Source organism: Anopheles darlingi, chromosome 3 (genome assembly GCF_943734745.1).
Source record: "Anopheles darlingi chromosome 3, idAnoDarlMG_H_01, whole genome shotgun sequence".
Taxonomy (NCBI): Eukaryota; Metazoa; Arthropoda; class Insecta; order Diptera; family Culicidae; genus Anopheles; species Anopheles darlingi.
This window is the reverse complement of record NC_064875.1, coordinates 12,418,967-12,428,957: the sequence shown is the minus strand read 5'-3', so window position 1 is coordinate 12,428,957 and position 9,991 is coordinate 12,418,967. Positions and strand designations below refer to the sequence as shown.

At 52.8% G+C, this 9,991-nt stretch overlaps 3 protein-coding genes across 4 annotated transcripts in view; 2 read left to right on the top strand and 1 right to left on the bottom strand.

The window, feature by feature from the left end:
- The first annotated feature begins 299 nt into the window (after positions 1-299).
- On the top strand, positions 300-3,257 carry LOC125956135 (mutS protein homolog 4-like). Its single transcript, XM_049687709.1, has 3 exons — positions 300-1,286; positions 1,363-2,142; positions 2,201-3,257. Exons 1-3 carry the CDS (start codon positions 300-302, stop codon positions 3,134-3,136), a joined length of 2,703 nt encoding a protein of 900 aa, XP_049543666.1. The 3' UTR covers positions 3,137-3,257.
- Positions 3,258-4,111: 854 nt separating this feature from the next.
- The window catches only part of LOC125956119 (phosphoserine phosphatase), a 6,519-nt gene continuing 639 nt past the window's right edge, over positions 4,112-9,991 (top strand). Inside the window, exons 1-3 of one of the 2 annotated variants that reach the window (XM_049687685.1) lie at positions 4,112-4,490; positions 9,369-9,734; positions 9,804-9,991. The exon at positions 9,804-9,991 is cut by the window's right edge and continues 276 nt beyond it. In XM_049687685.1, coding sequence (XP_049543642.1) covers positions 4,426-4,490; positions 9,369-9,734; positions 9,804-9,991 — 619 coding nt within the window. In that variant the 5' untranslated portion in view covers positions 4,112-4,425. Of the gene's footprint in view, positions 4,491-5,155; positions 5,614-9,368; positions 9,735-9,803 lie in introns of those variants that run through there. The other variant, XM_049687686.1, reaches the window with a different exon arrangement.
- Positions 6,852-9,200, bottom strand: LOC125956095 (beclin 1-associated autophagy-related key regulator). The gene is made up of 2 exons (XM_049687635.1): positions 7,538-9,200; positions 6,852-7,460 (listed from the first exon to the last, which is right to left on the bottom strand). The coding sequence occupies exons 1-2, from the start codon at positions 8,994-8,996 to the stop codon at positions 7,219-7,221; spliced, it is 1,701 nt and encodes a 566-aa protein (XP_049543592.1). The 5' UTR covers positions 8,997-9,200; the 3' UTR covers positions 6,852-7,218.

The following is a 9,991-nucleotide window of genomic DNA, read 5'->3' as shown; positions in this document are numbered from 1 at the left end:
GAAAGAGAGAAGGGGACAGTTTAGTACGAGAGATGGGCATGTTGTGTATGAGTGAAAGCGTGTGCAAATGAGGATGGTAATATACAATTTCGAAATACACACCATTGAGATGAAAATGAAATACACGTTGCTAGTTCATTTTTTTCCCACCGTTACTTTGCCTGACACTAACACAGCCGGATCGATGGTTCGAGCCGTTTCACCAATCTCAGTTGGCTATACGCATGGTATCGACGACGACAGCCTCGGGTCCACTCTTGGTCTAAGTAGTCACAGAGAAGAATCCTGCACAAAGCGCCATGAACTTCATTCCGTATCGCAGCAAAAGTGTACCATCGTTGGTAAGGATGCCCTTTGGGCATGGGACACGCCCGTTCGCTGCCAACCGTACCTCGGAGCGGATGGACCGTTCGATTCCGTACAACCGGAGCAGATCGTTCGGGAATCTACGCCGTGGTGTGAACGAGGAAGCAAACCTACCATCACCGACCGACGGTGAACCGAACGTGAGACGTCCGCTCGACTCGTACGTGATGGTGGTAGTGGCCGAGGGCCGGGGACACGCGGCCCTGGAGATCGGTCTTGCGGCGATCGATGTTACCTCGCCCCACCTGAAGATCACACAGTACGGGGACAACTTTTGGTACTCCGTCACGCTGACGACGCTGCACAGTCTCGATCCGGCCGTTGTCTTCTTCTCGGAGCACATGCTCGAACACGGTACATCCTATTTGCCGAAGCTGATCCAGCAGTTCCTACCGGCGGTGCAGGTGCTCGGGTTGGGCCGAGCCTACTTTAACGACAGTTTAGCCGAGTCGTATCTAGGGCAACTGTGTAGCGCAGAGTACGGGCGGCTCCGTGGGTTAATGCAGCGCAAGTACTACGGATTGGCATCGTGTGGTGCGCTGCTGAGGCACTGCTGTGAGTCGGGCCTGCTGCTGATCGCGCACCGTTCCCTGAAGCTGAGCTACATCGATAAAATGGCCACAATGACGATGGATGTGGAAAGTGTGGGCAAGCTGGAGCTGCTCGGTTCACTGCAGCAAGGCGACGAGCGGCAATCGCTGTACGGTTTCATGAACCACTGCGTCACCGGCATCGGTAAGCGGCATCTGCGTGCGAACATCATAGAGCCGTGGACGGATCGGAATAGATTGGAGCTACGGTTGCAGTGCATCCGTGAGCTTCTCGCGAAACCTATTCTTTTGCAATCGATTCGAAGGCTTCTAGCGGAGATCAAAGAAATTGGGGGGCTGTTGCGGTTGTCATTGGACATCGATCGGATGGTAGGTGTATCGAGCTGTCGCCACGATCCCTCCAGCAGGCTTTCAGATTCGGTTTTTTTTCCTTCATCCCTTCTAGAAATCTACTCATCAAAATACGATCCATATGCTGAACCAGGCAACAAGTCTGCGCAATGTTCTGAAAACTGTCCCGAAATTAAGCGATCTGCTGCGCGATGTACAGGCGGAGTACCTGAGTGATCTGAAGCAAACGCTGGAGGAACGTGTGTATGCCGAGCTGCTGGAGAAGATCGGTCAAACACTGGACGATGGTAGTCCAGGCGAGCGGAACTCGAGCTACAATCGTTTGTTTCTGGTGCGCGCCCGGATTAACTCGATTCTTGACCTGCTGCGGACGCTCTACTCCGGTGTAATCGATGAAATTCGAGAGTACGTAGCGCAGCTCAGTCTTGAGACGCGGATGCAGCTTAAGCTGCACCACTCGAAGACACACGGATTTCATCTGCTGTACGCGCTGGCTAACGATGGTGAGGTAGACAATGTGGCCGAGCAGTTGGCGGCGTTCCGGATCGTGAACCGCGTGGGACGCCGGTACACCCTCACTAACGGTAGGATGCTGGCGTTCAACGAAAAGCTGAGTTCGCTGGTCAAAGAAATCGAGGAAATCAGTTACGGTATCATACAGCGGCTGATCGAGAGCATCCGGGAGAGTGTCGATGCGGTGTACAATCTGGTCGGCTGCCTGACGGATCTGGATGTCATTCAATCGCTGGCGACGGTAAGCCAGGGCAAGGAGTTCTGTGAGCCACGGTACGGGGAGGAAACGAAGATCGTTTCCGGGCGGCATCCTTTGCTTGAACGCTTCGGTGGTAACCGGAAGGTTGTTCGCAACAATGTGGTAAGTGCATTGGTTCCGCGAAGAATGGTACATCATTAAACGCCATTTTTGCTTCTAGATTGCCACCCCGGAGTATAATGCATTCATCGTAACTGGACCGAACATGAGCGGGAAGACGGTTTACATGAAAACAATCTGCTTGCTTCAGATTATGGCCCAGCTGGGATGCTATGTACCGGCGATGGCAGCACAAATCCGGATCGTTGATCGTCTGCTGACCATCTTCGGCAATGCCGATAGTGTGGTACAGGAGGATACTAGCTCAATGGCCCCGGAGAAGCTTCAGTTCGTACGGCACTGCTTGACGCCAAACAGTCTCGTGGTGATCGATGAGCTTTACGCTGATACGCATCGACCTGATACGAGCAGCCCCAAGTGGGCTCTGTTGGAACGAATTGTAGGGCATGTAGGATATGATGCAGATCCGGAGACGTTACCAACGCTGTCCTCAATTCGGAAACCATTTGTCTACGTGACGACGCACTGTCTCGAGCTGTTGCGACCACTGGAACAGCATCATAACGTTTCCCGGTTGTGTCTACAGACGGAAACGATCAATATCGATGGGGAGGAACGACTGAGGTATAAGTACGTTGTTACCGAAGGACACACTCTGGTGCAAAATTATGGTCTTTCGCTAGCTCGTACCGTAAACCTGCCACCGGAGGTACTGGAACGAGCTGCCGAGCTTAATAGTGGCCCGTTGAGGCAGTTTATAAGTCAGCAGCTTCCAGTCCGGACAGGAGCAGGTGATCGTACCAATCTGTCCACCACCCTTGGCACTACCTTGTCCACCCAGTCCAATTTCAATGAATTTTTTAAACTCTTCTACGATCTGTACTCCAAGATCGGTGATGCTACGCGAAACGCAACCGACCTTCGATCGGCACTGATCGAACAGCTTGCCCGATTTCAGAGCTCCTTGCCCGAGGAGATACGAGCCTTTCTTCAGGAGACTCCACTGGAGCGGTTGCTGCAGCTCGACGACGGTTGACGAGCCCCTCTCGCGTGGTTTCAACGATCGATGGCCCTGGCCGGGGGGCGTTGTTTTTTTGTTTTTCATCGTCGAACATCATTGAGGGTCGAGCAATCTAAATAAACAGATCCGCGATGAAGAGCGTAATTCAATGATGGGCTGCAAAAAGGTGGGACGATCGCTAGCGATCGCACCAACAAATTGTTTACCAGCTGCTTTCCCCCCGGGGGGAGGGGAATGACGCTGAACCAACCATGTGCGCGATGACGCGCTGATGTCATCTACGTACCGACCTTCGGAACTGTTGGATGGAATGGTGGTGATGGAATCCATTGGTAAGCATTTGCTTAACTCTTTTAGCTCAAGATCACTTTCCGTGAAGATCTCGTGCCGATCGTCTCGCCGACAACAATTGGCTTGCATTAGAATTAATTTATTTAACAGCGCCAGAACAAACTGCGGTCTGCGGTGATACTGCGCATAACCTACGCATCGCAACCCGCGATCGCACTATGACCGTGGTCCGAATCTCAAATCCAAAAGTGACCGAAAATATCTGGTTCAAACCTGCTGTTCTCATTCCGTTGACCGAGCTAGCGACAACCAAACGGATAACCTTTTTCCGTTCGGGGTCATCGGTGACAACGGCGCATGGTCTGATGGTCCGTTATCAGTGGATGCTTCCGAAAACACACAAAGGCTCGAAACTGGTTTCCAACCGGACAATTTCCGAAATAGTACCGTCCGCCAGGCAACTGCGCGCCCGAGGGCAAAACACCACAATCACGTGGTTGATACCGGCATGAGCGCGATCGCTTTCAAATATTCTCACGCGCCATGTTCTAGACGGGGAGGGGGGTTGACCTCGCAATGGTTGCATGATCGTGATCGCGCCGGTTCGCGCATATGTGTGCGTGGATCACTGTCCTTTATTTATCGTACTGGGGAGCGACGATAATGGTGCGTTGGCCATCATCATTGCACTCGAGAACGGTGTGGCGTCAAGTAGGCTGCTGCAAGCGATAAGCCTTTGGCGCGATTCCACCCCGTACGGCGTTTGTGTGCGTTCTGGTAGGCGCGTTCTCGCCATTTGTGACAGATCAGTGGCCGCCACGCGAGATTGTTTTGACGGAGAACATCTGTTTCAGGGCGCTTCCGATATAGCGAGGATCGCCTTATCACAACGAGCCCTTTTAACGTTATCTGGTGTGTCAAGGAATGTGCGGCGTAAAGTGGTAGGTTGAGGGAGTTCAGGGTTCCCTTCGAAACGAGGTATAAGTGGTCGTTGTGTAGGATTAACGCCGCTAATGCTACCGGGCATCATTAAGGGACTATCCGCTCGGTTTTCGAGCCTCACCTGCGTCACCACAAGGTAAGTGAATTGCCGCGTTGAAGAGGAATCACTTCGAAAGAAAGTTTCCCCGAGAACAAGGGGCGCGGGATAACCCTCACTCACACCTACTTTCCTGTATGTGTGTGCATCATGTGTTCCCCGTAGATCTCGCGATGATTATCATCATCCTCGCGTAATCACCAACTGGGGCTAGAGGTCGTCATCGTCACGAGACGATCGTGTTTTCAAATGGTAAACAATTTGTACAAGTGGCATAACCCTGTGCGCTCCGTATCGGTCGCGTTGTGGCACTGCAACTGCAACTGCACCTTGGCAACAGCTGCACCTCGTACCTCGTGGCACTTGCTACGCGATTCCTCCTCTCTTACCTCCGAAACCACTCGTGACGTCATCGACGCGATCATGAAGGTCTCCCGTTAGTAATTGAATCCCGCCAACCAACCACCGAGCCAGGCCAGATGGCAACTTCATGTCGCGTGCTGAAGTGGGTGGAGAATGCCTTCTTTCCTCTCTAGAAAAGGGCTACTTGTTGTTTACTGCCACCGACTGCACCGTCACCACCACCATCAGCATACATTACCTATCACTACCCCGCCACGCCGGAATCAATCCATCCTTATCACCACGCAGGCAGCGCACATGGACCGCAGCAGCAGCAGCAGCAGCAACAGCTGTAGAATGCCAGGGAAGCGACGATTGGATTGGACCGATTGGTGGATGGCTGCTCCGCACCCAACCACGGGCTGTCCTCCCCCTGGGTTGGCGGCTGTCCCATTTGGGTTTAAGAGAGAATCTCGGCGCCCCGTTCGGCATCAGTTGTTTGCGAGAAATCGAACGGGACGCGTGCTGTGTGCATTCTGGTGCTAATACACTTCCTTGACAGACCCTCGAGATCGAGTTACCGAGATCGTGATCGGTATACCAAAACCTGTTTAAAGTCAGTCCCGCCGCCGTTGAAACCGGCCCTTATTTGCGGAACTTCTAGCTAGAACTTACATATAACGGCTCGAGGCCAACCAGAACCAGCTGATCTTGGCTAGCGTGATCTTCAATCCACTTTGTGTGTGTGTGCGTGTTTTTGTTGAGGACATTCTATCCAGTACACCCGTGTTCCGGATCATCTATCCAGCATCATGAACCGGTAAGCAGCAGTAGCAGGAGTCGTGGATAGGAGGTCGCCATAGTAGACGTGAGCATGCTAGTCGCTTAGCAACAGTGCATCAACGAGTGTGCTTGATTGATTGCGATGGTGTGATGATGATGAGGTCGCTGGTTGTCGTCTGGGCGATGGCCCAAGGATGGCCCGACCGGTAACCCTCCTACTCAACCCACTTATTGTTGCACCGTGTGCCCAGTCCCCACAAGTACCTTGGCGTGTAGCGAACGTGTACGGCGATAACTGGTCGCTGCGTGATGGCCATGATGGTGATGGTGATGATGCCGTGCCAGCAACAACTGTGGCAAAAATATTGTTCATCTCACCATCGGCACAAACAACAATCGCGCGTCATGGACACCAACTGAGCAATCGCTGAGGAAGGGGGTTGGTGCCCCCGGGTTGGAAACTATACATTTTGTTATTTGATCCTGCCCGGACGATAGGGGACGATGTGGAGAGGGGAGTGTGTTGTTTTTGCTGTACGATCCATCTAGTCATCTGTGAGATGATCGTTGAACTACTTTCTGGACTCTCATGCCATGCGATGATAAGAGGCGGAACTTTTGCAGAAAAACAACTAACGGGTTGCTCCGGTCGTAAGATCGCGCTGGAATCAAGTTGTTGGTTAACGGAATGATGATTCTTCGCCTGATTGATGGCCTAGGAATGCAGAGCTAACTACAAGAAAGACATCGGTTCCACAATCTTGTTTATTCAGATTGGCTTGTCCGGTCGGCAGCAATTTGTTTGGTGCATTGCACAGCACATGCTCTATTGCCACATAAGTGCAAGTAATTTTACATTAGAAAGTTACAAAGGTTTTGATTGGTTGTATTGGCAAAGAACGTTACCTTCATAGTATTTTAATGGTGTAAGTCTCTTCGCTAGTTAGAACTGTTTTTCATAAATAAAAATTTGATCCACGAGGGGATGTTTTCTGCCAGCTTTGATTGCAGGCGATTGGCAACTCATGTATTCAAGGAGACTCCAATAGGCTCAAGTGACGAGCGAAGACGATTTGACCTCGCGAACCTCCCCTTCGTTAGCATAACAAGGAACTGTGGCTTCCCATTGATATGATCGATCGAACGATCGTGGTGATGGTTCGCGTACCCTGCATTGCATCACTTTCTATCGGTTTCGCTCAATTTGTTCGGATTTACGGAAAGAACTATTTTACAAGGCCATTTTTGTTTGTTTGCTTGTTCGATTAATCACAGTTTCGGTTGCGCTTTTTGCTTTATTCTCGCGTTAGGAATTAATAGAAGACACTAGCACTAACTCAGCTTCCGTCTTCATCCTTTTGGCTGCTTCATAGGGGGGTTGCCCATTGACGCCACACGTTTCTTAACGTAAAACACACAGCGTATTAGTTCGTTTCTTTTTTTATAAAAATGTTTATGTAGAAAAAATAACTTCAACGTCCACGACGTGGTGGTACACGCCTTTGTGCGGGATTTCTTTTTGGATTTTTGTTTTCGTGTTCAGCAACGAGATTCGTGGCTGCAACGATGAATGGTTCCGGATCTGGTTAATTCCAGCTGGGAATCTAGCGGGGCTTTGGCGGCTTCGATCGTTTTCGGCACTCTATTTGCCCGTCCAGCCCTTCCAGAACGAGCTGACCGAAGCAAAGGCACTGGTCACCAGACTGGCAGTAACACCACCGGGTGGCTGATACTGGTGATGGATCGTGCCACGGCGGTACTGTTGCTGCAGTAGCTGGTGCTGTTGATCGAGCTGAACCGCTAGCGGTAGATAGGGTTGATCGGCCGTCACTGGTGACAGGTTGCTCGGAACTGCTTCCCACTCTTGATGAATATTAGTTTCATCTGAGAAGAGAAGATAGTACCGGGAAGGGGGTCATGAAAATACATTCTCGATCGTACCGAGATCCGGATCGACTTACCCTCCGAATCCGCATCATCCCCGATGTCCTGCGTAAGCAGCTGTTCCATCGAATCGCTCAGGCAGCTGTTCCGATCGGTTGCACCGCAATGACCGAGAGAGGGCGACGCCAACAGACACAGTACGTTCTCGAGCGTATGGGTCGGATGCATCTCGTTCAACCGACAACCCTGGGCATAGCAAAGGGCGATAATGTCCGTATTCAATCGTGCCACTTTTCGCCGGAACTGCGTCTCCGTAAGCGTGGTTTTGCTAAAGTCTGCATAGGCCACCCGGTACGGTAATCGGACGTCCAGCAGCTGCCCGATCAGACACACCAGCTGGCTGGTGTACGTGAGTGCTGCCGCGATCGTATGTGCCGGATTGTGGCATCCGACGCGTGCCTGGCGTGATCCCGGACTGGAAGAACCCGCGGAGCTACCGACACCGACCCCAGCGACCCACTCGGTGTACGCGGAATAGTTACCCGTACCCGGCAGTGACGGTGCAACGATCACATGCTGTACCTCTCCGAAGCTATCCTGTAGTACCCATTGGCCACGCACGTAAGCCGTACGGGTTGCTTCCGAGATTTCGTGGATCGTACTGCGGCTACCGTGCGGATGGTGACCACTGTGACTGTGAGCCGTCGCAGCCGCCGAACTATCGCTCGCACTCGACGCCGTACTGGCACTCTGGCTGCGGCTAACGATCGTCTGCGAGACGGGGAAGATGTAGCGCACCAGCTGCTGGACATGATCACGCCGTAGCTGCTGCAGCCGCTCCTGCATCGCGGTCAGCTGCTGCTTTCGGTGCTCGCTTTCCTCCAGTTTCAGCATCACGAACTCACTCAGTTCCTGCACCTTATCATCACAACGGGGCAGCTTGATCCGAAGCGTACGGTTCCGTTCGCGGAGCGCACGTTCCTGCGCTCGCAACTCCTCGATCGCAATGCGTTTCTGTTCGATCGTTTTGCGCAGAATGTTGGCCTTTTCGGTGCTGCGTTTAATGTCACCGCTCAGTCGACCGGCAACACGGCTTTTCTCCAGCATCCGTAAGCCCTTAGCCTCGAGTGTGGCATTGGCAGTGCGCAAATTGCGGAGCCGTTGCTGCTTCTCCCCGAACCGTTCCGGAAGCTGCAGCTGCGGATGAGCTCCGTGCGGGGTAGCACTGAGCGTGTGCACAAAGTCCCCGTTCCGGATGCAGGCCTTACAGTGGAAGCGACGTCGCGAGAGGTAACACAGGGGGCAGCGCTGGGTGCTGGTGCTGCCGCTTACGCCGCCAATCTGGAAACTCGAGGCTGATAGCAGATCGTCGTCATCATCGTGCCCACCGCCAGGCCGGACACGGCGACCCCGGCCACCACCACCGTCGTCATCGTCATCGTCGGTGTGGGAGAACGAGGAGATGTGGAACGTTCCTGGAGCACCCTCTTCGGTCGAGTCGACCAACGTCATGCTGCTACCGCCGCCCGTGTCCATCGTTTGTGGACTTCCTTGAGAGTGAAGTTAATTGCGTCGCGCTTCTCTCGATGGCCCCCTTTTTCGCACTCACGACGGGGCTTTTAACAGTGCACGACAAGAACACGGATTAAAATGGATTGGTTTTCACTATTCCCCGGGTTGGGTGGAATGTAGGATGGCACTTTTTGCAGCTTCTTCACTCTCGACGATGATGATGATTTTGCTGGGATGATGAAAACAATTTTTTTTGTTGCGTCCGACGAACTGTCACTCGCGGATTTCTTTGTTTACTTCGGTCAGCTGATTATGACAGTTGGCTGTCGTGGTGGTTGTTGGGATTTGAATTTAAACATTCCGTTACATTTCCTTTTTGCTCTTTCTCGATTGCAGTGCCTTGTTCGGAGGTTTGGTAGCCATCTCGGCGCCGGAGGGTGCGCGTGGCGCTGGTAGCCGAACCGGCGCAGAAGCCTTCGAGCCGATCCTAGCGCGCCGAGACAGTTTGCCACCGGCACCACCCATCTTCAAACCGATCGTGCCATCCAAGCTTGCGGTCTCCCAACAACTTCACCATAGCAGCAACGGCACGAACATGACGAACGATCGGCCTGCTGAGCTGACCAAGCGGGCAGCCGATGCCCGTGAAGCACTCAAGAAGGCAAACATCGTGTGCTTCGATGTCGATTCGACCATCATCACCGAGGAGGGCATCGACGAGCTGGCGCAGTACTGTGGCAAGGGAAGCGAAGTGGCCGCACTGTAAGTACTGGCAAGCGCTCTTCGAGGAGTTTTCTCGGGTCTTTACAATCGTTTCCTTCCTCCCTACAGCACAAAGGAAGCGATGGGTGGTAGCATGACGTTCCAGGAGGCTCTTAAGCGTCGGCTCGATCTCATCAAACCGTCGCAGCGACAGATTCGCGAATTCCTGAAAACCCATCCCTCGACCATTTCGCCCGGTGTGAAGGAGCTGATCGAGCAGCTGCGCAAGAACAATGCGTCCGTATTTCTGATCAGCG

Bases quoted from the DNA above. Each gene is read 5' to 3' on its own strand.
- LOC125956095 (XM_049687635.1), bottom strand. From the start codon at position 8,996: ATGGACACGGGCGGCGGTAGCAGCATGACGTTGGTCGACTCGACCGAA. The intron at 7,461-7,537 runs GTAAGTCGATCC...TTCTCTTCTCAG, and splicing joins GGATGATGCGGATTCGGAGG to ATGAAACTAATATTCATCAA.
- LOC125956135 (XM_049687709.1), top strand. From the start codon at position 300: ATGAACTTCATTCCGTATCGCAGCAAAAGTGTACCATCGTTGGTAAGG. The intron at 1,287-1,362 runs GTAGGTGTATCG...CATCCCTTCTAG, and splicing joins CATTGGACATCGATCGGATG to AAATCTACTCATCAAAATAC. The intron at 2,143-2,200 runs GTAAGTGCATTG...TTTTGCTTCTAG, and splicing joins AGGTTGTTCGCAACAATGTG to ATTGCCACCCCGGAGTATAA.